Source organism: Hesperophylax consimilis, chromosome 21, assembly GCF_061612785.1.
Source record: "Hesperophylax consimilis isolate HC1 chromosome 21, BYU_Hcon_1.0, whole genome shotgun sequence".
Classification (NCBI taxonomy): Eukaryota; Metazoa; Arthropoda; class Insecta; order Trichoptera; family Limnephilidae; genus Hesperophylax; species Hesperophylax consimilis.
Genome location: NC_142856.1, coordinates 26,154,523 through 26,182,192, shown reverse-complemented (window position 1 = coordinate 26,182,192; position 27,670 = coordinate 26,154,523). Strand labels below are relative to the sequence as shown.

Here is a 27,670-nt window from a genome sequence, read left to right as displayed (position 1 = left end):
GTTTCCGACCTCAACGCAAAGACGGCGGTACTCGTCAAAAAAAGCTAGTGTATGTAGTTGTGCGTCTTTTGACAGTTACTCACCAAAGTTTCGGCCATTTTGGACGCGCAGTTTTTAGTTGACAGTCATTTGAGTGAATCGATGTGTGTGTTTTTGTGAAAATGGAAAAAATGAAGTATCGAGCCGTTATTAAATTTTTGTTTTTGAAAGGCTATACGCCTACGCAAATCAAAGATGAGTTGGAATCTGTGTATGGGGACTCTGCACCATCATTTACCACAGTGAAATTTTGGGCAGCTGTATTTAACTTCTCGTATGCCGGGCCCGCATATGCGCGGCCCATACAACTTTAAAAAAAAAAAAAAAATTTATATGCGATTTTAACCCTTATGTACAAAGAATTTGTATGGAGAACAAGGTCTCAATCGCTTGAGCTATTCTCGTTCTTTACGCATCATATTTCAGAAAGACTTGTAGCTTCTTCCACATCTTAATATTAATTTTTCTCTGGGATCCCAACACAACAAATAATAACTGTCAAAGTGAAACATCGCGGTTCTATTTTAAAGTGCCAAAACGAAGTAATTGATCAATAAAACGTAAGTAATGTTTTTTTTATACATAGTTTATTGTTCACGGCATGTGTTTCGGTAAATTAAAAATACGAAAACTCAAAATAACCGACAAAATATTACCTCAAAGTATACGCCATGTTTTCGTGATAAAAATTTTCGTTTTATTTCTAGCTATGTTGAATCATATATTGTGTGATTTGCTTTGTTTTGTATCTCATTTTGCAGATAAATCAATTGAGAACATATACCACAGCTTTCGATTTGTCCATATTTAGTTAATATTTTACTAAAAATGATATTCCGATGTCTCCGACCGCTAAAAATCTGCCAAGAAATATTTTTACATTTCTCTATCGATATTTACGTAAATATTGACTAATCTAATAAGGATTGTACATTATTATGTAAAGAAAACTATTGAGATTGTGTATAAAAGCCCTAGTTTCGTCAATATTTAGATAATATTTTTTAATTAAATAAATTCCAAACATCGGAAACCTGCACAAATATATGTGTACTGTTTATATGTATGTGTGAGAGGCCATCTTGAAATGACATTTGCGCCTGCGCGAGCAGATATCAATGTTTTTTACAAATTCAAATTTTGTATGGGCGGTACTGGGTTCTTACAAAATACATTATTTATTAGAAATATTTATTTCTAATAATATTTATTAGAAATATTATTTTTTATTTATAAAAATGGTAATAAATATCACAAAATTAGATCAGTTATATAGGGTGTGCAAAAAAGTACTAACAAACTTTTTTTTTGTTTAGGTATAAAATATTTATACGCGTATTGATGATTATATTATATAATGAAATACATGATTGTTTCTATTGTTATAGAATGGAGATTCCAAGACCGTCGACGGAGGAACAGACAACAGAAGAAAGATTTTCAGTAATTGCGACGGTATGTTGTGTATTAGTAGTAGTTCTATAGTGGTTGTACGCTTCATCCTTTCCAAAATTGAAAGACATTCGTGTAACAATTAATGTTTACAGTTTCAGATTCCGGGATGGCAGGCTGACCCGAGACCATCAACCTCCTCTACGCATCGGGCTCCAAATACTCAGGTAATTATAATAACACTTGGCTAACTTTTACAGCGCCATTTTTGTCTTGTATTACCTCAAGGACGCTTTACATAGCTGTATATATATTTTTTTTCTTTTCTTTCTGTCTATAGGAAACCGACCACGTCGTTGCGGAGTTCTACGGATTCACTGATAGCGAGGATGAATCCCTCGCCGGTGATGTAGAACTTCCGTCAATGGTGGAAATGGATGTTCCTGAGGATGAGTTGGAGCCTTTGGAGGAGGGGGAGGAGGAGAATCCAGAGGAGCAGACCTTCACCTGGTCCGAGGATTTCTCCACCTTCACGGGTCAGCGTGAGCATTTTGCCGTCCTTCAACCTGGCCCATCACCCGACGTGTTCCCTCCGACAGTCGCTACATCTCCATATGACGTCTTCTTAGTCTTCTTATGTGTTGTTGTTTATGGTTTTGGTTATTTGTTGAATGTGTGTTATCATTTGTTACTTGGATTTTGTTATCTGTGATTGTAATTTGGTACTGGTTGTTGTTATTTATGGTTTTAATTATTTATTGAATGGGTGTATTTGTGCATTATTTGAATAAAAATGTTTACTGAAACAAGTGCATTGTGCATCTTTGAATTGTTTGAATTTTCGTTTCCATTCATTGTATCTTCCACTTTTGAGGAGGACAGAAACAGTGTCTAAAAATTTGAATATTATAATAATAAATTTATGTATGTGAAAAATGATTTTTTTCGCAGTCTCTCGACCAAAGATTAAAAAAACGTGTTTCATGTACCTGTTCTAAAACTGAAATAAATATGATGAAATTTTTTTCTTATTTATTTTTGAACCACACAGTATCTGAATTTAAAAAAACGCATTTAAATAAATAAATAAATATTAATAAAAAAATATTAGAAAATTTTATTTTTATTCCCCGAGTCATGATTTTTTTGTCACCCTGTTCTTTCAAACACATCTGTACACGCAGTCGGCGGACATTTTTCAGCCGTGCAGTGCAAAAACATCGCGAATTCTTAGAAAGTAACCTCTTACTTCTTTCATTATTTTTGATATAAATTGATTGTGGAAATAATAGATTTGAGGTATCATCAGAAAGATAGTTTTATCTACATTATTTTGATGTAATTTTTATAATATTTCACCCAAGAAAAGTGATGAAAATTTACTTCGTAAGAAATGTCAAAATTTTTACGTCCTAATGAATAATTTTATTATTAGCATTATTTATTTACAGGTTTCTTGTACAAAATAATATTATTAGTAACAGCAGTTGTATAAACTACCGAAATCTGGAAGAATTGTTATCATATACTTATAAAATACGACACAAAAATTTTTTAAGTGGACACTTGACGTTTGATTTTTTTTTTGAATAAATGAAAATATTTTACATTTTCAAAGAAGTGTCAATGGCATTACTTCTTCGAAAAAACCTTAGGATTATTTTTTTTCACGAGGGGTGTCTATTCAGGTTTGTGTAGAAATAAAAAAATCAGTTAATTTTCTTATGAATATATTTTTTTTACATTTGTTTGCCGAATGGGAAAATTTTTACACATTTTTTTTGTTAAAGTTAGCTATTCTGGGAAAACTTGTAACAATATTATCATGTAATATATATGAATAATAAGATACATTATCTGATAAACAGAAAACAATCGCAAAATAAACAATTTCTTTGTTTTTAAACGGATGTTTGACCAAAAGGCAGGAGAGTAATTTGCGCGCGGTTTTTTTCAAAAAAGCTTGGAATTTCCGGGCATTCAACAGGTTAAATGTGGCCGTAAGAGCTTGGGAGACGATGAACGTTCGGGACGTCCAAAAACTTCAACTACTGACGATAACATTGCTAAAGTTAACTAAATAGTGTTAGACGACCGCCGAATTAAAGTGAGAGAGATAGCAGAGGCTATGAAAATGTCCAAAGAACGTGTCGGTCACATATTAAAGCAAGATTTAGACATGAGAAAACTGTCCGCGCGTTGGGTGCCGCGTTTGCTCACGTTAGACCAAAAACGTGTTCGAATGAACATTTCCAACGCTCTGTTGGCGCAGTTTAGGCGCAATAAATCCGAGTTTTGGCACAGATTAATTACTGTAGATGAAACTTGGATACACCATTATATGACGGCCGGCGTGGTCTAGTGGTATACGCTTTTGACTACAGATCCGAAGGTCGCGGGTTCGAACCCGGCGTGCGCAAATAAATTTTATTTGATTAATTTGTGTTATTTCACAATTAATTAATTTAAAATAATATATAGTATATTTGCGGCACGTTCCAGAGTGGAAGATACTCTCAGTATCGCCCTGGTGTAAGACCACCATTCAGAATTGAAACGTTGCTTGAAATGGCTTTAGCCGTGTTTGGTGACCAGATCTGAATAGCCAGGTACTTCCCCACCTTCCTCTTCCCCATCTCCCTCCCCTCCCCAATACCCTCAGCCTCACAACATACCCCAATTGGGGATGCCATAGTCTCACTGGCTCCAGACGGGAGCAGTTGGGACTCTTGTGCGGTAATACTGTAAAAAAAAAAAAAAATATGGCCGAAACAAAAATACAGTCAAAACAGTGGACTGCAAAGGGGAACCGGCTCCAAAAAAAGGAAATACTGTTTTCTTGGCTGGGAAAGTGATGGCGGGTGTTTTTGGGATAGTCTTGGAGTTATCTCGATTGATTATCTTCAAAAAGGAAAACTACTACAGGAACATACTTACGCATCATTACTTGACAAGCTGAAGGCAGAAATTGTGTAAAACCGTCCACATTTGCAGAAAAATAAAATCCTGTTTCACCAAGACAACGCGCCGTCTCACACCTCAGCGGTTGCCATGGCAAAAATCCACGAATTACGGTTTGAACTGCTTGACCATCCGCTTTACTCACCAGATCTAGCCCCAAGCGACTTCTTTTTGTTTCCTAATCTAAAAACTGCGCTCGGAGGACAGAGATTTTCGTCAAATGAGGAGGCAATCACCTTTGTGAACAATTGTTTTGCAGAGAAAAACGCCGAGTACTATTTGGACGGGTTAGAGAGATGGGAGCATCGCTGGAAGAAGTGTGTAGAGTTACAAGGAGACTATGTAGAAAAGCAAATAAAAAACTTAAGAAAAAAATTCTTGTTTCATTGATAGGCCGGAAACTTTTCAGACCACCCTCGTAGCTACCAGAAGTCCAAAATATTATATTAACAGATAGGTACTTTAATGCCTGTCTGAATTCTTCACAAAACTGATTCCAATTTTGAAAAATTCATGCAAAATAACGCACAGCACGTATAACCAAAATTAGTATGTTTAATACTAGTGCAGACCCGAGAAAAATTATGAGTTAGTCTGAATTCTTGACACAATCAGTTCTAATTTTGAAAACGACACTTAAACTCAAAACAAATCCGAGTTCATTGAACCAGAGTTACACAGACAGACACACACACAATTAAAATTAGTATTTTTAATGATAGTTTTTTTTGCCGCTATACTTGTCAAAATGGTGCCAATCGTCGATTTAATGATCATCAAATGATGTGACGAGAGTTTGAAACAATCCAACCCCACTTGTTATTTTGTATTCAACAAGTCTTGTTTCAGAAATCAGTTTTAACTAGTCGTGAATTCAGATATTTAAATCTAGATAATTTAGTTACCTTTGTTTCCATCCCTTGAGCAGATTTCCTCTCTTGTAAAGTAAGCCCTCGTGGGTCTTGTTCTCAGCCACGTTGGAGCTGAACTGGTCGTAATACTGCTGGGAAGATGTCTGCAAAGTGGCTACACCTGAAATTAAAACAATAATATTTTTACCAGCTATAACATAGGGGGTATTACGTGTATTAGATTTTGAACCAGTGATATCTGAACTTATTTGGAGTAAAATATGTAGGTAATCACTTTAGTCTCCGGTAACTTTTTTTCAAAAACAAATAAAAAGCTTTCTTTCTTTCACATGTCACCACCGGTTACAACATAAAGCTAGTCCACTAAAGGCCAGCCAGCCATCTCGAGCCTTAGGCCCACTGTCCACTGAAGCTCCGCTGCATAGAAGCATTTGCGACATTTTACACTTGGATGGTATATCTGGAAACGTTACATTCGTATAGCTACATGCAAGCTTCACAACGTCCGTCATCCTGCATATCATACATCTGAGCGTATCGATGCATACATTTGTTGAAAATAACGGCAATCGTTGAACGACAATCTCACAAATGAGAAAAAATGTATGCTTTGTTGGATAAACCTTTGTATGCCTGGCTAGACAAGTTGCACAAAACGTTTTGAAGCGTGTATGAAGCTGTGCCTAAGCGGACAGTCTGCCTTGCTCTCCACTACTGCAGGAAGGAGACGGAGCATGTACCATGTGATGCGTAAGTTGTAACCTGTGGTGACATGTGATAGAACCTAAAACCAGCATGGCTAGTGTTGGGTAGGACACGATTTCAGAAAGAGTTGATTTACTCATATACTGAAATATTATATTGAGGTGAAGTGTGAACGAGCCAAAAAGAAGAAGTATTTCTCCAGAATATTTCCCCCGGGGGTGGCATAAAATGTTGCATACACGAAATGCAGTAATGTGGTGCCAATACACAAACACCTTACCAATTCAAAACGCAAATTTGTATGTAGTAATACAAAAAAAAAAACAGTAGTGGGTCATTTTATATCATCTTGTTACCGCGGCAGCACAGCATGCTTGTTCAACATGGTATGCCCCGTTTCATTCCCACAGCGGTGGACAGAAAGAGACGGTGCATAAAATATCATGTAGCAGAAAATTTTTACTTGAGTTCACAGAGGGCGTGTCCTGATGATGTAGCGACGAGGGCTGGTCGCTCCCCGAGGGCATGAGTCCACCCTGGTTGCCCCCCCCCTGCGAGGTGCTGAGCCCGCCGCCACCCCCTCCGCCACCTTGGCCCCCCCCGCCGCCCCCGTCCCCCTTGTACTTTGTGCAGTGGGCGGGCACGGAGTCGGCACAGCGCTCGTGGCAGAGGTAACCGCAGTCCATACAGCGGACACCGGTCTGGAAATAAATAACAAAACATCATTTTACAAAATTAATTTATTTAGAATTACCGTCACAAATGACATACTGATATTAAAATATAAATAACACAACTCCCTATCGAATTTCATTGCCTCGTTTCGAAAGCCTAGTTCTTTTAATACGCACGTTGCTTCAAAATAACACAGAGTTATCAGAACCTTTTCGGTGGTGGTGTTTCCTAGTGAGTCGTACGGTCTGATAAGAGATGGTGGTCAGATAGCTGATTTATCCGTCAATGTTAAAATCTGCGGTAGGCCCAATCTAAAATATTACTAACTATGTTAGCCATTTGTTGAATTAGAATTCTTTCTTAACAATTTTATCAGCCTGTCTGGGGCCTAGGAGTAGAAAGGCCTTATATAAATTCACACTATTACAGATTAGCTGTTCTAAACTACATACGAGTAGTTCTGTGAACAGTAGACCTCGAATCCAAAAAGTATGTTTCTAATTTTATCTTGTTTAACCTTTCCCTTACTGTGCTATCGCTTAAGTTTATTATATTTTATATCAAAAGTGATAATAATTTTAATTTAATTGCTGAAAATATGAAAAAAAAAACCATCGGCAGATGCTAAACAAACTTGCGAGGAGTCCTTATCTAACGACGGCCCGCGACCGACTGGCTGCAGGTGCTGGATGGGCACTTGACACACACACAGCTATGCGGTCGTAGATATCGATATTCTAAATACAACTGCGGACGTGTAGATTTCTCATGTTCCCGCATAGCGAACTAAAGCGGGACATCAATAGCGTGTCATTTCCTCGCACACTTCACGTAGCAGTGTCACGTGGTTGATTGTATTGGTGTATTTGTTCCCGATTTTTAACAAAACACTCTGATTTTTAATTGAATTTGAAAACTATGTAAAATATTATTTTTTAATTCAGTGCATAAATGTATAACAGAAGAATACCTAAAATCTGAACCCAGAATTTATTATATTTATAGAATTATTAAAGTTATTAGAAGCAATGTGTAGTAAATACACACCACAGACATATAAGGAAAGGTTAATAAATCAAAAACAATATTATTTGCTCTGAAATCATAAGATTTGTAAGTAGATAAATAATATTTGGATGATTTGTATAACGACGTTTTGGTGCTAAATCACCTCAAGGGCTCTGTACAAATATACACGGTGTCCGGAAACTCGTAGTACAAGCGGGAAACTGGAGAATCTACACCACATTGGGAACCCAAAAAAACATAAAGTTTTTTGTTTTGAGCATTTTCACAAAAAAAAAAAAAACCAAAAAAAAATATTTTTCGGCTATTTTAGGGTTAAAGTTTTTTCTGGTGTTTAGGGTTGAACAACAGATGTTTTAACCCTGCAGAGCAGAAATATTTTATGATTACACCGGGTTAAATGAAGTGTGATTTCAAAATAATGCTTCAAATCCGAGTTTCTTCATTTGTTTTACTTTCAAATAGTTTTAATTAGTTGGGTACTTTGATCTTCAGTAATAATTTATAAGAATTTGATTAAAAAAAAAAAAAAAAAAAAAAAATCAACTTCAAACTCGATTTACTCGATAACGAAAGCTCAAATCAAAAAAAAATATACTACAAAATCGACTCCAAATGTGATGTAGATTCACCAGTTTCCCGCTTGTACTACGAGTTTCCGGACACCCTGTATATACATTTCTACAATGATCTATGTTATTACTAACTATAGACTAGTCAAACTATTATCAATTTATGTCTAATGGATTGCATCCACCGGTTCATTGATCACTAATATAAAGCTATGTGTACAATGCATTTGATCGATGAATGTAATGCTGGAATATACATGCATTATTATTCTTATTCATGTATATTTTGTACAGGCAGATAATATACAGTACCATACTTGCCTGGTAGGTCACTTGATATTTACACTGTTTATTGTTTATTAGAGAAATTTAGATACGGTTCACATGTACAGGACATAATTGGACTTTCCGGTATTTATTTTAATAATATATATTTATGTTCTTTAATGAGCGTGTTAGGAAAGGAAAAATTTTAATGTTATTTTATATTATATTTTATGCAACATTTTTTTATTTATTTCAAATATTGGAATTATCCAATTTGTCCAAAGAAACATCACATTTCAATGACAATTATTTCTTCAAACTATGTATCCTTGGGCCGGTAGGTAGGTACCATAATATTGAGAAAAAAAATGCAATTAAGAAAGTCCAATAAACGATGACTTCACATTTAAAAAAGAATCTTTACTGAACCATTAAAATGGACACTATCTACAAACGGAATGTGCAAACAAATATATAGACAGACAAATGCAAAACGGTAGAGTTTATACAAGTGTATTATGTAGATTTTTGTATATTAATATAGCAAGTACCTTGACCGGCCCCCAAAGCAGCTGCTTGCAGTGATCGCAGTATGTGAAAGAGGTATGGTGGGCGGGCGCGAAGCGGTGCGGGTGCGCCAGGCCAGTGTCTGCAGCGCCTCCCCCACCACCCCCGCCACCTCCCTGCCCTGCAGCCGGCGGCTGGGCGGCCTGGCGGGCACGCATCAGGATGTCCAGGGTGGAGCGCTTGTGGGCCGCCCTGCCTAAAGAGCGGACCATGGCGGAACTGAAGGATGAACTCCGCTGGAAAGAGATAAAAATTTAGTCCAAAATTAAAAGAAAATAGAGAATTTAAAAGTGGGTATTAATTATTACGGTTTAAGATCTTTATGGCCAAAAGCGTATTACAGTGTTCATCATCAACCTGCACATAACATGACACTGTAACACTGTCTGAAATATTGGCTAAAGAAGGAGGAAACGCAACACAGCATAATACCGCAAAAATATTCACGATAAGTGGTTATCGTAGACATAAAATATATATAACATAAAATCTGGAAATAAAAGAATAGGTTCGAGAATGCATAAACTACGAAAGCACGTTGACCGCCGACGAGCGAACATCGGAATAACCAGACCCTGTGCAGAAAAGCAAAGTTCGCTAAAGTAAGACAACGGTTGTCAGCGCAGTCCATTGTGGAACTTTTCAGGCAAAGGAAAGGGACTTTTCCTCAATAAGGGAGTCTTATTGAGGAAAAGTTGAAGGAGGGATTTTTTTTATTATAGGAGACGGTTGACGTAAGGTTCCCGTAAGCACTTAGGCCACGGGGCCATTGTACTATCTCCTATTACACCTTGGTTGTCATTGGATATGTGTCTTCTAGTTCTACAATATATCTCCCCAGGTATCTGAGCCTTGTTCCCAACAGGGCGGGACATAGGTACCAAAGGTGAATTGGAGTCTCTTCATCCTCTTCACATTTCCTGCATCTATTGGTGGATGAAGCTGAAGCTGAAGGAGGAATGAAACACAGAGGCTGGAAAATTATTCCAAGGCTGACCTGTTCAACACAAGAATTAGTCGTAGAAATGACCAGTTTCCATGTGCCAAATGTCAACCATGTACAAATGATGAAAATGATGATGCAAGCAGAAAATTAATGCAATGATCTAGAAATATTACAGGAAAAAGCAGTGCAAATTTAATCAGATCGGAATCATTAGGTTTTAGCTAATAACTAAAGTAAAGTTCATACCTGTAGTTCATCAGTGGTGGGCAGCTCCAGTTTGTCCCACAGCACCCTCCACTTTTGGGGCAGGTAGCCCAGCTCCAGCTGCAGCTTCCTCAGCCGCTCCAGGAGGATGGTGAAAGCATCGGGCAGGCTGGTGGCGATGCCCTCGTACCTGGAACCACAACATAACAAAACATGTATTATTATCGATGAAGAGACGGTCTGCATAATGAGATATTGCATTGGGCAGGCTGGTGGCAATGCCCTCGTACCTGGAACCACAACATAACAAAACATGGATTTTTATCGATGAAGAGACTGTCTGCATAATGAGATAACACATTGGACAGGCTGGCGGCGATGCCCTCATACCTGAAACAATTAATACACTTCCAGCAAGAAGGGTAGTTCTACCTTTTACGCTGGTCCTACTTGAATAGAGGAAAAGGCATTGCTGTCTGATAATTTTATATCAATCTCTTTGTAAGGATCCCAACTCTATGTCTGTGTATTAAACAATGTGAACCAAGTCCTCCCCATCTTCAAAGTCTTGTCTTTTGTGTGGTAGAATATTTTATCAAAAAGAAACTACATTTAAACCCTCAGAACGGGTAATTGTATATCCTTACACTTATCGCATCGGAGTTGCGGAAGTTTTTAGATTTTTATTTTGTAATGATTTGTGCTATTAATCATTATTAATTCATGGTGTGCAGACGTCAATAAGAAATTATGTGGCAAAGACTCAAGACCTTATAATGGATCAGATTCCACGAGGAAAATGGCCATACTATGTTTTTTAAAGTATACTAAATATAGGAAGAAATGATTGTCGTAATAAGTTTATTTTATTTGTCTAGCTTTTTTTTACTTACTCAACATCATAGTGAACACCTTCTATAAAATGTGTTTTGTTCTTACATATTCTTGTATTTCCTGTCTGTTATGTATTTTTATATTGTCTTGGTAAACCTTTTACATGTGTTTTGTTCTTTTATATTCTTTTTTCCTGTTTCTGTGATATCTCTATAGTAATATACAACGTACATTAATCATTTTCCAAAAAAAACTTGCTTTAAAAAAATTATATATTATGCAAAACATATAATATACAACCAAAGTAAGAATCGTGGCTCCCTTATCAGGCCTAAATATTATATTTATTTATGTATAAATGTAACTTGTATTAAAACGAAATAAAAAATTAATGTGTTTTTCATTTTTCTGAAGCAGAGAAATGTCAAAATTCGATACTGTCGTAAAAAGCACATCTTCACATTTCATATTTGATAATTTTATAAATAAATGTTCTGCCTTTATTTAAAGGATTTCAAATTTTAAGTCATCTTAGTTTATTTTTACGACAGATTGATTGTTCATCACAGCTCAATATTTCACCTGACATGCGCTGTCCTGAGAAAATGAGCTGTAAAGAAAGATACTTTAAGCTCATTTTCGCAGGATAGCACTTTGTCAGATGTATCTTTCTTGTTATGAGGGAATATTTTGACATTTCAAACAATTTTATTTTTTAAATAATATTTAAGGCTAATTAATGGGGTAGACTCCGGAAGAGAATAATATTGTCTATGGTCGTGCCTTTTTTTTTAGTTTCCTCTATCCTCTTCGATGGAGTGTAACGTACTTTTATTGCACGCATAAAATTTGTCTAAATATTGGCATATCTATGGTTAAATAGAGGATCAATATGTTATATACAAAAAGCTCGAAGATATCGATCTAGAGAGTGGTTTATTTATGGATTATCTATCGAGTAGCTGTCGGATTCTCTGGGTTGGTTATTCCAATAATTTTAGAGGTATTTGTTTGTACGCACCCTGCGGTGACCAGGATCCTTTGGGTGTCCAGGGCTCCCGCCCCGCCTTCAGCAGCCTCCCTCTCCTCCCGCCGGCAGCGCTCCTGTTGCAGGGCATCCGGCTCATAGGGCGCCCCTGAGCTCAGCTCCTCCATCGTATAATACTCCCACACGTCCAGACAGGCGATGGATGACTGCGGTCTCAACACCTGCAAACAAAAAAATTATTTTTACTAGATGTTAATCTTTCTTTTTTATTCTGATAATATTTGAATTCCTTCTACTATCATTATTGTAGTTCTAATCACTTCAAGTGCCATTTACTATAACAAACTTAAAAACGGTAATTTAGTATGTATTAGTGTTCATGTTCTTAAAATTATTCCTACAGTGTGCCTTACCCAATACAGATCTAATATTATAACACTTAATATACTGTTTATACAAAGTGATGAAAAAATTTAGAATAACAACAACAGCAGGACAGGACAAAACAAGAACATTAAAACTAAAACAAAATATAAAACAGGAGGCAGTTTGTTAGATAGTTCATTCCGAGTATACCCAAAAGAAAGTCAGTGGGATAGAGCCACGGGTAGTAGCCTTGCGCCGCAGCGGGTGGAATATATCATACGTCCATCACTCCTGAACACACTGATCCCTAGATTCCCACCCATTCCTCATACTCCTTTTCCTCCTTCCCAGAATTTCCTCTCCTTCCTTTCCTTAAAAATACCCTCCACACAGCATAACCGAAAAATGGCATAGGCTCTGAGGGAAATTATTTTCCTCAGGGCATCCTGTGAGGGGTTAACTTTTTAATGACTCTCAGAATACTAAACATCTTCTACGAGTTTTAATTCAAAACAATTTAAACTCACTGGATGCTCAAAGTCAGGCGTGTACAAGAAATTAAAGAATATGGGTGATCTCTGATGCTGCTTCTCGATGTAGTCAAATACGGACTGGCCCAGCGGAGGATTTCTGGAGCCCCCGGGGGACACTCCCCCCACTGAGTAGATTGGGTCATCATTGGCGCTTGTAGGGCCGGTCTCCACACACTGAAATCAAAGCATATTTACATATATAAACACATTGTTCTTGCATAAATAGTTTCCAGTTGTCATGACAATTCAAAAACTACATTGGTAAGACCAGTAGTAAAAGGTAAATAATTTTAAAAAGGACATGTTTGAATGTATTTGTGCACACCGATGGTATCGAAAGTTTCAAAAAAGTTTTTTGATTTGGTTTGGAACACCCGTGGAGAAGCAGTCGATTTAAAATTAGTGTGAATTAATTTTTAAAATATAAATTAAAAATAATGGATGAAAGAGACATCTCTGGTCAGTTTTGGATAGATTTTGCTCTGCAGGTGAGTGATGACGAATTCCAGTCACCTTTGCATTGATCAGTTGGATTCATCCGGATTGTATCGTTTGTCAAAAGAGGTCTATTTAAGACTAAAATGATTAATAATATTTTTTTGTCACAATAATGTGCAGTACGTTTGGAATTACAATGTGCTAATTATTAATATTTCATTATTAATAATTCTACTCTCTTGAGAGCTGGTTGACATATTATAATCTCATAGTGCGAATGCAAATATATTATTGTGTTGACCTGCCGTCTGCTGCCGAATTTGAAGAGAGATCAAGGAGTGGAACTCAATTGCGAGTGCTATTTTCTGGTGAGTCTTTCTGTTTATATGTATTTTGGTGGCTGGTTTATAAGTGTTGCTTCTCCTGCAAAGTGAATTCAATGATCAATCCATTTTTTTCATAGGGAATTAAAATATTCCCTGATGGTCTGTGCTATTTACAAGCCAGATTATCACCAACTCGCCTGCAGTCCCCTCCACCCTGCAGATTATGTTTATCAATTATTTTCACCTGGTATCAGTACTTACCCACTCGATTGAGGGCTACCTAAATTTAGGTAGGTGATTTTTATGAAATAAAATGAATTATGAATATGGAATAAACGGTGAAATCTAAGAGGATTCTTTGGATTTAAAACCGCAGTAAGCAGTTCATATGTTTCCGTATTAATATTTGGAGATATGATATTATTTAAATCGAATGGCTGAATCGAAAACCGAAAACCCGGAAATCTCCATCGCTCGGGTGGTTATAGAAGTACACCGTTTAACCGTTTAAATAACAGGAAAAATGGAGCATTAGAATGCAATGTAATACAGATGTTGGACATAGTACAGATGTCAGACGTAATACAGATGTTGGACTTATACAGATGTTGGACATAATTCAGATGATGATAGGGTACTGACTCTCTGGCGGGAGTTGAGGGAGCCTCTCTTGTCCTCGGCGGCGGCGATGCCCAGGTCCTCGCGCTGCTCCTCGCACTCCAGAAGGAAGGTGCGGAAGCGGCAGGATACCGAGTGGTATGCCAGGAAGCGGGTGTAGTACTCGTTGAACTCAAATGCCAGGGGAAACTGCTTCTGAATCTGCAAAGGAGGGACATACAATATCAATATTTAGTTCACAGAATTGCAATTATTTATTATTATTTAAGATTTTATTCCAGCAGAATTAGGTGGATGATGCAAACCCAATCTACAATCTAATATAAATGGTCAATAGTCACGTCAGTTTGGGTCATTGATGTGATTGACAATTCATCGCTAATTTATTATTTACTGTGGTAATTGAAGCGATTAACAATGGAGACTTCCTATTAACGGGGTGAATGATGAGTATTTTTATTGAGCGCCTAGACGCCATAGACAAGAACAGATATAAAATTCTAGTAAAGTTGACACTTATTTTTCATACTTATTTAATTGTCCTTTACAAATTATGTTAAAAACAAATTTAATGAACAATTTTGTAATGTTTTTGAAATAATGAATTGAATTGAATGTAAAGTAAAATCAAAAGATTATCATTGTATTTGCACACTTTAGGTACTGGTAACGCAAGTGGGGTGAAAATATTGACCAATTAACAGAATATTGCGACTTACCTGATGCACCACATCTAGAAACTGCAGAAAAGTGGGAGTGTATCCGGCTTGGGGCTGGGGACCAATGTTGCTCCGCTGGGGAAACCGGTGGCCCAGAGCAAGCCACTCCTTCTCCACCAGGGTGCGGAAACCATCCAGGGTACGGTACACTGGGTCCAAGCACACCTGGGCTATGGACGACACCTACGACCAATTAAATTGAATTAAGAGTCGAGTTATTGGAGACGGAAAATGCAGAGTAAAGGTCACTAATCTGTCCATCTGAAAATATCCGTAGCAGGTTCAAACCTTTCCGCTCCAAAATAAATAAGTTGAAAAAGGCTACACATTTTTTTTTGACGTAACATGTATTAAAAACAAATGTCATTTATTTTTAATGCTAGATCAAAGTTTTCTTCGACAGATCAGCGCTTTAAGAGTAAAGGTCCTTTTCCCACAGGGATACGCACGTATCCGATACTCGATGATGAGGTTCGTTTACATGTTACCGACATTTTGTTAACTCGTCGGTGACGCCAGTCTCCCGCGTCCAGTCGGGTGAGGTTAGTCTTGCGAACGTCGTCGAGACTTTAAATATGGCCTCACTTGTGTCAGACATTTTAAAAAATGCATAAAGAATATTTTTTATTTATTTATCTATTCACTTATACATACAGTTTATAGGTATACTTATTGACATTGGGTGCAAGTGATACAGATAGATGTTCCAAAACATGGTAGTAGAATGAAATGTGATATGCAACTGTATATACATGATTGAAGCTTAGGTAGTAATGTTCTGTGAACATCTCACTAGGAGAACCTGTGCCGAGGTGTTCGCATGGGTGTTATTCTGCCGTCATAGGTGGAAACACAATATCCTCCTTGGGAGTCTCCACCGTAGTTCCACCCATGGTGGCAGTATTTTACATTATTAGGTTAGAAGTTAGAAGCTGTGTTGACATGTTCATCATAATATTATATAGACACAATGTAGTAATTTGAGGTAAGTTACGTATCAAAATGTTCTGTAGACACACTTAGTACAGAATGAAAGTATATATAAATGTTTGCTACGCTAGCTCTGTGCACGACAAGTTGTTTAAGTACACAACATGAGTATGGGATACTTGCATATCCCTGTGAAAGAAGGGCCTAATAGGGTTAATGAAGAAAGAAAACGAGGGGTGCGGAGAGTATTTGATCTTGAAGATGCCCGTAATACTAGTAGCAGAACACTTTTCAATGCATAATTGCAAAAATCAAGAAGATTTCATTACCTGAGCGGTGATGTCCCAGCCATCTTCAAGTGATAAACAAACTGATGATCCTTGGGCATCCAAGAGATCCACGACGGCTCCAGCTATCTGCATCAGAGATCGGATGAAGACAAGCCAACTGGACTCCTCAATTTGCCTAGGGGAAATTAATAGGTATGTAGTTACAGGTGTATTTAAGTGTTTAAAACGGGATTTCAATATATATTCTTTGGTGCATATCACGTACATGAAACATTTCTGAGTCTAATATTACAAGTTATTGTTTTCAGGTCTCTATTTGACTTACTTGTAGAAACTGCCGTCAGGGTCACCGGGCAGCGGGTTAGAGGGCACGCACGCCCGCAGCAGTTTCTTGAAAGCGTGCTTGCAGGCGCGCGCATCGGGGTACTCCAGGGGCACGCCCTCACAGCCACGTACCCCGCTGGCCCAGCCGCTCCACCCACCCTTCTCGCACAACACGTACAGGGCGGGCCTTCTGCTTCCGCCTTCCCCCCCGCACACTGGAATCATATACATATAAAACGTCAGACATTGAGTTCGGAGATTGCACCATAAGGCTTGGTGCACATGTCCAGTTTTGTTGCGCGCGGCACTGCAAATTCGGTGGGGATACTATGGGCACTGCCTCAATGTTGCAGGATATCAATTAGTGATATTGTGAACATTTGCTCAACAGAAAGACACGACAAGGAAAGATCAGGACCAACGAACCAGAAAATTCTTCAAAATTTTAATAAACCAACCAACACATTCAAAGCAGTGTGTTACATGTTACATCCCCAAACCGGTAAAACTGTTAAAATAACCCGTACTGTTAAACTTATTGTTATTAGATATGAGCGTCTAAGGAGAATGTCGCCTGCTCATTAAATAATAATAATTAATTAAAATATCCAACCTGAATCCGCATCAGCCCCCGAGCTCCTGACGTCCTGCCTGTTGAGCGTGTTGAGGTCAGCCTGGGAGCCCCCGCGCCGGTCCTTCAGGGAACCCCATCGGCTGAGAGGCTGCCGCCCCCCGGCCGCCACCGATATGCTGCTGCCTCCAGCGCCCCCCTTGCCACCACTGCCACGAGGGAACACACTGGAAGTTGGAGAATTGGGTTCATAAGTTGAGTGTGTAGTTACATTTTATTGTGTGTAGCGGTACCTTCACTGTAGCTTCATTTGACTATGTATAGTAGTGTTTAATTCTTTACGCGAGTCGGGCATTTTCAAATCCCTTGTAAACATTTATTCTCCTTTCGTTTAACCCGCAGGGGCGGACATAAAACTTCAACAGATAATAATTTTTATTAAAACCAACACATAGACAGTACGATACTTGATAAAATGACATGTATAATTAACCCAGTAGAGGTAATATCCGAAGGCAAAACGAACGTAAAAGGTCGACACTGCAATTGCAGTGCTTCGTACCGTGCGCGAATTTTTCAACACTACAAATTCAGGGGTTTGGCCCCTAGTGGCAGGCCCGGAATTATAAGCCTAGGGGCCCTAGGCACTAGAAAGTGGGACATACCATTTTTTGAGTCCTGAATCCTCAATGTGTACCATTTTGGCACCTAACCAAATACCCCTCCAAACGTGGGGGCTCTAGGAAATTTTTCTTTGATGTGTCTTCAATTTGTACCGTATTGGAACATAGCTGGGGCTAGGTACCCCTCCTAATCGGGGGCACTAGGAAATGTATCGAAATAATTGTTAAAAAAAAGTTCCTCGCTCCTCGACGTTGGGGCCCCTGGCCCGGGCCTGTCGGCCCACTAGCGTATTGCCTAGTCGTTAAAAGAAATTCAACAAATACACATTAAAGCTAATATTAAAATTCAAATTCAGATCATCAGAGACTCTTCTGTATATTAACAAAAATTTAAAATTAAAAAAAATTTAAAATTACAATCAACATTAAAAAATGATTGCGATAAGATATTTAGAGTGCATAAATTAAAAAATTTTTTTTTTTTTTTTTGGTAAACTAATGTTTAAGACAAGACTTTTTTTTCCATAGCACAAAGGGTAACAATTATTTTATAAGCAATAATTATTAGCCTGAAACACTCATCCACATTGAAAAATCTCCTGATAAAAGATACATGACGCCAACGGGACTCGAACCCGTGTCCTTTCGATTTCCGGTCGACAGCTCTGACCACTGAGCTATGGCGGCTTATCTCTTATCCGCGAAAATAATTCAATATATACTAGTGTTTCATTCAACAATTACTGCTTGTTACATTTTTTCACCTGAAACAACCAACTTTATTTTATATGAGAAAGGCATTGTAAGTGCTAACTCTCTCACTAGATGGCGTCGAGACAAATTGTCTGCATTTTTGGGTGAAGATACTAGAACTTGTCAAATATTAATTATTTTTTTTGGTAAACTAATGTTTAAGATAAGATTTATAATGTTTAAGATCAAGACTGTGAAATTTTGACATAATTGTAATGTGGATTAAAAGATACAAGAGGTGTTGGTGTCAACATACTGACAACAATGGAGAGACAGAAACATGTGGCAGATGCTATTTCAGATGAAAAAGTAATAAGGTTATTATGTACCCCGGTTAGGTTAGGTTAGTACCTGAGGGTGCCCATGGCCCGGGAGAACAGTGGGTTGGTGTGCCTGCGCGCAGCATCGGGCGTGGTGGTCATTTCCTCCGGTGCGCCGCCCAGCAGGATGGAGTCCAGGCTCAGCGAGGACTCGGAGAGTGCCCAGCCTGCCTGGCCGGTGCGCCAGCCGACCCGGCTTGCCGCCACCAGGGCGCACAGGAACCTCTCCTGGAAATATTACATTATTAGAAAAGATATAGATTAGGTTAATTGGAGTAAGCGCTACTTCAAAATTATTGTGTCACGGAGATTTAATGATTACCAGTGAAATTGTAATGTTTTATATAGCTGTAACCAATAAATTATGATATCAGCAGGGTAGAATGAGAATCATAGAATAGAGGTGGGTTCTGTGAATACTTTTTGTTACTGGGTACAGTTAGTACAGGTACAAAAAAAACCTGTTAAAAATACTGGTTACAAAATACTCAAAAGTAATTTATACCTATCTGGGGACTGGGGAGGGAGAGTAATAAATACTCAGTCCCAGTATAAAATACTTATGATTATTTTGTAACAGGTATTTTTTTGTACCTGTACTCGCTGTACTCAGATAATTTATGCCCACAGCGATTCCCCACAAATTTTCTGCCTCAGCAACTTGCGACAGCCGAGTATTGCATATTAGAGGTAGGTACTTTTCGTTACTGGGTACAGTGAGTACAGGTACAGAAAATACCTGTTAAAAATACTGGTTACAAAATACTCACAAGTATTTTATACCTACCTGGGGGTTATAGTATCTGGTGACTGGGGACAGAGGGTAATAAATACTCAGTATAAAATACTTATGTATGAGTATTTAGGAACCAGGTATTTTGGAGATTTGTCACAAGTACAAAATACTGCATGAAAATACCCGGTACTTTTACTGGGTACGATAAATATGCCTCTCCTCTGCACTCTACTGTCGCAAAGCTACGACCAAACTGCACAAACTATCAAAGCGGCAGAGCCAATGAAAGTTATGCGCTTGGTTTTTAGGTAGAAACAAAGGGTGCCGCTGTTCGCAGATATGATTTGCAGCAGTATGAAAAAACAATGTCGGCGACATGCGTTATTATGCACGGGGTCCATGGCCTATCTCCCTTGTTTCTGTTATCTACGGTGCTGATTCCTACCGTCCTTACCCACCTGCTCAAGACTTGATGTGGTTTCAGTACTTCCTGGAGCGTTTGACTGTTGTCCAGGGTGACTGGACTTTAGCATGCCAATCACGCCTTTGTGGTGACTTGCTGAGGATCTGTAAAGTATAACCAAATATTAGATATATTAAACGAGAAGAGTGACATAAATGATTACTTAGAAGAAGAACCTGGAGTAGAAATTTAACCAGAAACTGGTTCCAGGCAGTTAGGACTGTGGTGTCAAAACTAAATCAGTACTTTGTAACAACTACTATTATAACAAGTAACAACATTAAGGGGGTATTTCACTATGTCGGGCTAAATATCTGACTAGCTAGCCGTTGGCTGGCTTTAAAGATCAGAATAACTTCGTTATTCAACGGCGACCGTTTCACCATTGTTGCCGAGCTTCCGGATAGATAACACTCGAAATAGTCTGGCAACATCGCAAAATGTTTGCAGTTACCCCATCTACTGCAACGCCTGTCATGTTTTGCCGCAATGTCTATGGAATGCTAACGTCAACGCCAATTGACAAGTTTCCCGCTACAGTCCGCACACCGCAAATTGCATTTTTTTGGTTATGTTATGTTGATTATTAGGTCATTTTAGATAGATTCGTGTCGAATTAATACATTGTTTCTTATTTTGAACACAATCAAATAATTCTGGATGGATCATACAAGCATTCAAATTCATTCGAGATCTTAAAACTTGCGGCCTTCGCATCGCCGACCTTTCACCTGCTTCTGTAAATCAAAAACCTCGGTATCCATAATAATTCACAACTCACTTCTCCGCTGTCAAACTCGGAATGTTTTGACGCCATCTTTGATTCGAGGAATAGCGCCTAACGTGAGGTTCGAGCACTGATTAGTCAAATCGAACTTTAACCCGAGCGTTAGCGTTATTCAGATATAGTGAAAACGAAAAAATTACTAATCCGCGGATTAGTCCTTAGTCAGAACATAATCAGAGATAGTGAAATACCCCCTAAGTATATTAGTACATACTCAGTATATCAAGTACTTTAGTGCATCGAGTACTTTAGTACATCGAGCCCTTCAGTACAACATACAGCATACTACAGTACTTCAGTACACTTAACCTGTTAAACATCGGGGTAGGAAAAAGTCAAAATACCCCCAACTGTCGGGCGAGAATTTGCAGAACTGCGCGAAAATTAAATTGAAGATTTTTGTTTGAATATTGGAATAAAAACTATGATTTATGTTTTTTTGCAATTCGTTTCTGTTTACCAGATAATGTATCTTATTATTCATGTAAATCTCATGTTTATATCATAAGATATTTCTTCATAATAGCTAACTTTACCTAAGCAAAAAAGAAATCTCCCAATTGGGAGACCACTGTCAAAAAAAAAAAAATTATATGAATACAAAAACCTGTTTTATTATTTCTACACAAACCTGAACACATAAAAAACCTACATGAAAAACAACAATCAAAAGGTGTTTTCAAAGAAATAATGACCTTTATACTACTTTGAAAACTCAAAAGTTTTAATTTTTGCAATGACGTTTAAGTAAATGAATTTTTACATTCATAGACAAATTATTTCATAAGCTTTCATAGAAGCTACATTCCTGAAATAAACGTTAGAATGTACGGTGACATCAGTGCAAGTGATTCTGATTTTGTCCTTTATACAGTTTTCAAATCATAAATGTCAAAATCGTATCGGAAAATATTGTAGCCTGGATGGTATTAGAGCTCACACATGTGCGTGACCGCTGAGCAGTTGTAAATATCGTCGCGTACACATGCTCGAAAAACAATCCATTGGTTAAGTACTTCAGCTATTGAGTACCCAAAGTATCCCAAAACGTGGAGAGCCACTGTACCCTCTTAAGAGAAAGCATAGAAGTTTGATATTTGTGTTTGGAGTGACGTTACCTCGCCAAAATGGCTCCAGTTCTCGGGTGCCTCCAGGTCAGCACGGGCACCCTCCCTTGTCTATAGCATCGGGTGAACCTACGTATGGAGTCATCAGATACGTTGGTAGGTACCGCCAATAGCGCTGGATAGCTGGAAGGAAATAGATTCACTAATGTCAAAAACTTCTCTTAATTTAAAATTTTACTCCTCACATAGGTAAGTACCCTGCAAAAGAAAGCCATATAAAATATATTATAGGTAGGTACCATATTTAGCCTCCTCGGTAGGTACCTACTTATTCGGGTGTCAGGATTTGAAAAGATTCTATTTTAATTTGATCAGAGATCATAGAATTTAAGTATAAAATTTCTAATCAGCAATGTGTTACCTTCTGCACAGAGAGTAGCTAGCATTAACAGCGGACAGTCTGAAGTGATCGTTGGTCAGGCCGAGCCGTTGCCAGTCCTTGACATATCCTCTTTCCGCTTTGCGACTCAACGAGCTGCCGCCCATTCCAGCGCCATTCTCCAGATCTTCAACTGAAAATATGCAATACACAATAAAATGACATGTTTCCGTTAATTATATATGTAGTTGCTTCAGTGGAAGCGATCCAGAGGCAGACCGAGGAAGTGGTCGATAGACTGCGTGGAAGAGGGTTGGAGCAGAACAGGGGAGGGAGTAAATACAGAGACGGCAAATCATTCCACACCTGAGCTGTTGAACATGAGAACAAGACATAAAAGCAACCCAATCTTATATGGCAAATGTTGGGTAATTCCCGACTGTGCACCAGTGCTGAAGGAATCAAGGATGCTAGTTCCTCGGAGCAGAGGGACTCTTCAAGACCCATGTTCACTCCTTCCTCTCCACAAAAAGACCCTCCACACAGCATCCCCAAAGATGACATAGGCCCTGAGGGAAATTATTTTCTTCAGGGCCTCCTGTGTGGAGTAAATATAAAAAAAAAAAAATCTTCAATTGAAATACCTGTAGAACAACAACAACATTCCCATCATGTCTGTGCTACAAAGATTGCAATCCATTTGTTAAGGTAGGGGAAACAATTAAAAGGACTGTCTTCTGCACGGAGGTTTTTTCAGGTATGTTGGGAATCAGATTAGAGGTGGCTGCCAAATTCAACAGTGTTAAATTCAACAGTGTTGTATTCAACACTGCCAAATTCAACAGTGTTAAATTCAACAGTGTTGAATTCAACAATGCCAAATTCAACAGTGTTAAATTCAAAAGTGTTGTATTCAATACTGCCAAATTCAACAGTTTTAAATTCAACAATGTTGTACTCAACACTGCCAAATTCAACAGTGTTCAATGAGGCATTATTGAGATGGAATTATGAGGCAATGTGAAAGATCCAAAATTAACTCACTGGACAGGTCATCGGAAGGTGTGGCGGGCGGAGCGGTGAGTGAGCGGGCACCCGGCGATGGGAGGACGTACTTCTGCCTCTTGCCGGAGCCCTTTTGCTTGAAGCCTGCGCGCCGGGCCGTCTTCAGTAGGGTCTTCTTTGCCAGGCCCCTGGGGAAAACACAAGTGTTATAAAAAGTGCTTACATAAAGCAAAAAGTAACACCACATATATTTGTCCTAACTATAACGCAGCCAAGTGGGGGAGTAGGTAGTACCCAAAATTAATATCCTCCTTATATTAGCTTAAATACTTGACATATCATTTTAGTATTTTACGTATTTCTGCTCAAATACATAAGATACCATTAATAATTGACTGAATAATTGGGATTTCTATAGTTTAAAAGCCCATACGACAGAAAAATGCATGGGGTCATCGGAAGACCCACTTGGTTACAGACGTTTTGTTTGGCATCTTGGCCTGTCAAGAGTTAATAACATAACATCATGGGAAAAATAGAAATGACAGAGAAAGTGTAGTACACAAAAATGACCGGTTTTGATAGAGTCCATGATTTGTCACAACTAAATTTGCGCAGTGAAAAAATCATTTAGACTTGCACCAAAAAATTAAGGTTGAGTTGACAAGGCTCGACATTCTGGACAATGGGGAATTCAATATCCATTATTAGTAAAGTGTTGATTGAGGCGAAGAAATTCTTTATTACCGAATCTATGATTATTATTATCGAGTGCATTGTGGCAGTACTTTTTTTACAAACCATGCCCCTCAATACTTAAACCTAGTTATTTATTACAGTATGTTTGCCACAATGAAAAAAACCCAGAGGCAGATTGAGCACCGATCGAGGAAGAGGTGTACAGACTATGTGGAGAAGGATTGGAGTACGACGGGAAGGACTGGAGGCGAATGGCGAGGGACCGCAGTCAGTGGAGAACATTTGTGGACGAGGTCAAAGCCCACCCCAGGATTGTGCCATGATAATATGATGATGAATAGATAAAGTGACCTACTTGAGGGTGGCGTGCTTCTCCCCCTGGGGGTGCAAGGGCGTGAGGGCGGGCGTGGCGCGCCCCGTGAAGGCGAAGTGCTGCAGCACATGGGGCGGATGACGCAGGCGGCCCACGGCCTTGCGCAGTTGTTCCACTTGCTCCGTGCTCACCTCCTCATCAAACGCCACCTGAAGAAGAACATTTATTATTATAACAGTAGAATACATAAGAAACAGGTTTTATAATACAGGGTTTTCCAATAAGAGGTGTTATTTTGAATAGCCCGCTATTTTGGTAGATGTTACTTTTGAAGCTGTCTTTTTTTGACATTTGACAAGTAGAAACTAAGCCATTAATAAAGATGGAACGATATACGCTCCAACAACGCATTGGAATTATTAAAATTCACTTGAGTGAATCAAATGCAAATCATCTTGAGTGATGAGGCCCATTTCCACCTCGGAGGCTTCGTCAACAAGCAAAATTGTCGCATCTGGGGCTCAGAAATCCCAAGAGTTATTGTTGAAAAGCCTCTTTATCCTCAACATGTGACTGTTTGGTGCGGTTTATAGTCCGCGGAGTCATTGGACCTTACTTTTTCGAAAATGATGCTGGAGCAACAGCTACGGTGAATGGATTGCGCTATCGAGAGATGATTAATGATTTTTTTATGGCCAGAATTGGATGGTATTGATCTGGACAATGTTTACTTTCAACAAGACGGCGCTACGTGCCACACAAGCAACAAAACCATTGATATTTTATGATTGAATATCAAAATAACACCTCTTATTGGAAAACCCTATATATTCAATTGAATACACTGTTGCACTGAAATCACAAATCGGACTAGACTAAACAATCTCAAATAGTACTTGACAAAGCTGATAAATAATACTAAATGATATTTTAAAAATGTGTTTTCAACAACCTTTTGTTGTGCGATGGACGTGTTTGGAATAATATTTCATAGATTATAACTACCAGGCAGGGCCAGCCCTAAGCCAAACGGCGTCTGGCACTAGTAAAAACCATGAGGGCAATGAGTTAGGTGTTAGGCATTATCGGCGCCTCGGCAGGCTGGCCCCAATTTAGCCCGCTCAGCGTCGGATCTGGACCAAAAGGCCCCGTGTTAGGTATTAGGAATTATCAGCACCTCGCCTCCTTGGCACGTCGGCGCCCGAAGTGGACTGCTCCAATTGCGAATGCACAGGGCCAGCCCTGCATTCAAGTAAGTAACTTGTTATGAAGCACGTTCCACCCTGATCTACTACATATAAATTAGGGCCACCCTAAAGCAGTAGAAGCTTCCCCCTCTCCGCTCAACGCCACATACGTCAACGTCCGGCCTCGGCCTTGCACGCACCGTGTCCTTGCGGCAGTCAGAATCAGGCCTCGACCGAGCGCGCCGCTAGCACATCGCTTTCTTACCGGAGATCGCGAAACCACGTGGTCAACCCGCGTCATAATTAAACTCTATTGTTGTGTAACAATATACTGCCGTATCATTTTAATCATGAACCAGTTCCGCAATATTTGGCTCCTTGGAGTTATATTACCACTAAAATCGCGTGTGCACCAATACAACGTCCGCATTGAACAACAAGGCTACAACCTACAGTATGATTTGGCGTATCCGTAAGCAACTACAAACTATCCCCATTATATTTGTGTTCACACTTTAACCTTTACACTGGCTTCCAACTTGGGGCCACGCAACCGTTACAAACTTTAAAAAATATTTAGTGTATTTATTAAAAATTTGTAAAAAAAAAATTATAAAACACCGCACAAGAGAATTGAATAAAATAGATGTATGCATACCTTGATGAGTTGAAATGTGCAGGATCTCAGCTGCAGGCCATCTTGCAGGAAGGTGTTGAGATGTGGCATGTACTGCATCCTCACGGGCTTTTCCTTGGTGAGCGCCATCAATGGGAAGGAACGGACCACTGTCTGACCACAGGCTGCAGTAACAAAAATTCGTTATGGTTAGGATTTGCAAATCCCACACCTTTTTTCAAATACCGCGGGACTGCGGGATAGAATTACAAATCCCGCAGCATTTTTAGAATTTTTATTGAGCGGTATTAAATTGAAATAATGCTTTTTTTTTTTACGTGATATCAATTATCTTTGTCACTATAATTTTATTTTTTAAAAAAGACATTGAAAAGTTAACATAGTAAAGTCATTTAAGAGGACTTTTAGTATCGATTATCTTTGGTACTAGTAATATTATGAAAAATACGTTGAAAACCTAACGAAATAAGTATTTTAGGAGAACTAATAAAAAAATATGATCGTAAAAACTTCTGTTTTTACAATGGTACTGATTTCTGGTCGAAATTGATTTGCAATTCGCAAGCGCGCGCAAATCAAAATAGCATGTTTTTGGTGTAAATTTAGTACTTATTTCAATCCCACAATCCCGCACCTGCAAATCCGCAAGATCAAACAAACGCAAGATGCAAACCCTAATTATGATACCGTTGTTCCGTAACGCCGATTGCTTTTGACAGGCCGTGTACTAACCAATCGTATCGTCAGAATTTGAACTGTGTAGTTTAAGTTCGCACACGTCAGCTAAAACCACGGAGCCGTGAGCCGAACCAGTCGCACAAAAATCGTTTGTCCTGTCAAATATCGATCCCCGGTTGTGTTATCGGAATAATCGTAATACGTATTTTTTATCGCAATTTAATCTAAAATAACGAGTGATAACGAACGACAATCCCGTTCCAGTGTTGACAGATGAGGCTTATGCAGATTTCACCATCATTTCACCGGTAAGTTGATTGTGAAGTAACGTTACGCATTGTGTTTCCGCATTCGCCTGTCAAAGCCATATAATTAATTTATACTTTATCTGTGTGGAATAGCCCTGTAAAGGGCGGCTATTCCAACCCCTGTTCGTTCCTCGAACAACCGTATTACACTAATATAACCTATACAACCTCAGAGGAGGTCAATAAACGAGTATCTATAACGAGTAATATGAGGAGCCATACCGAATTCATCGAACTCAAGAAGCGAAAATGCTGATTTAGGGCCGGTTTTATAAACGAAGTACCAAATTTCGGTTACGTAACGAACCGTTTTTCTTTAACGGGCCGCTATCCGTTCGTTATCTTATTTTGCGTTCTATAAACATATTTGCATTACTAGCGGTCATCGGTTACATTTAGTCCGAAAGTTTTTTTACTGGCAATGTTTTTGGTAAATAATTGTCTGTGATACTATTTTCATCTATGGCATATCTTTGGATTTAGTCAGCTGTCAAATGGCTGTCAAGATCGTTGCCAATCGTTGGTAAGCTATAAGTTTAAATAACTTTATAA

The 27,670-nt window shown here is 38.6% G+C and overlaps 2 protein-coding genes across 3 annotated transcripts in view; one reads left to right on the top strand and one right to left on the bottom strand.

The window, feature by feature from the left end:
* Positions 1-27,670, bottom strand: part of Sbf (SET domain binding factor) — a 181,566-nt gene that overhangs the window by 8,003 nt on the left and 145,893 nt on the right. The window contains exons 20-37 of the mRNA XM_089644755.1: positions 26,154-26,296; positions 24,351-24,517; positions 23,336-23,484; positions 22,334-22,484; positions 21,964-22,095; positions 20,054-20,162; positions 18,891-19,087; positions 17,206-17,390; positions 16,594-16,807; positions 16,308-16,443; positions 15,049-15,231; positions 14,354-14,530; positions 12,942-13,121; positions 12,082-12,269; positions 10,269-10,416; positions 9,061-9,312; positions 6,433-6,670; positions 5,298-5,424 (exon numbers count right to left, since the gene is read on the bottom strand). Coding sequence (XP_089500881.1) covers positions 5,298-5,424; positions 6,433-6,670; positions 9,061-9,312; positions 10,269-10,416; positions 12,082-12,269; positions 12,942-13,121; positions 14,354-14,530; positions 15,049-15,231; positions 16,308-16,443; positions 16,594-16,807; positions 17,206-17,390; positions 18,891-19,087; positions 20,054-20,162; positions 21,964-22,095; positions 22,334-22,484; positions 23,336-23,484; positions 24,351-24,517; positions 26,154-26,296 — 3,076 coding nt within the window. The remainder of the gene's footprint in view (positions 1-5,297; positions 5,425-6,432; positions 6,671-9,060; positions 9,313-10,268; positions 10,417-12,081; positions 12,270-12,941; positions 13,122-14,353; positions 14,531-15,048; positions 15,232-16,307; positions 16,444-16,593; positions 16,808-17,205; positions 17,391-18,890; positions 19,088-20,053; positions 20,163-21,963; positions 22,096-22,333; positions 22,485-23,335; positions 23,485-24,350; positions 24,518-26,153; positions 26,297-27,670) is intronic.
* LOC149413807 (uncharacterized) lies at positions 537-2,764 on the top strand. 2 transcript variants are annotated; one of them, XM_089644637.1, is made up of 4 exons: positions 537-599; positions 1,428-1,494; positions 1,587-1,658; positions 1,772-2,764. In XM_089644637.1, exons 2-4 carry the CDS (start codon positions 1,429-1,431, stop codon positions 2,141-2,143), a joined length of 510 nt encoding a protein of 169 aa, XP_089500763.1. In that variant the 5' UTR covers positions 537-599; position 1,428; the 3' UTR covers positions 2,144-2,764. The 2 variants fall into 2 exon arrangements, with proteins under 2 accessions (XP_089500763.1, XP_089500762.1); XM_089644636.1 differs by lacking the exon at positions 537-599 and having other exon boundaries at positions 1,287-1,494.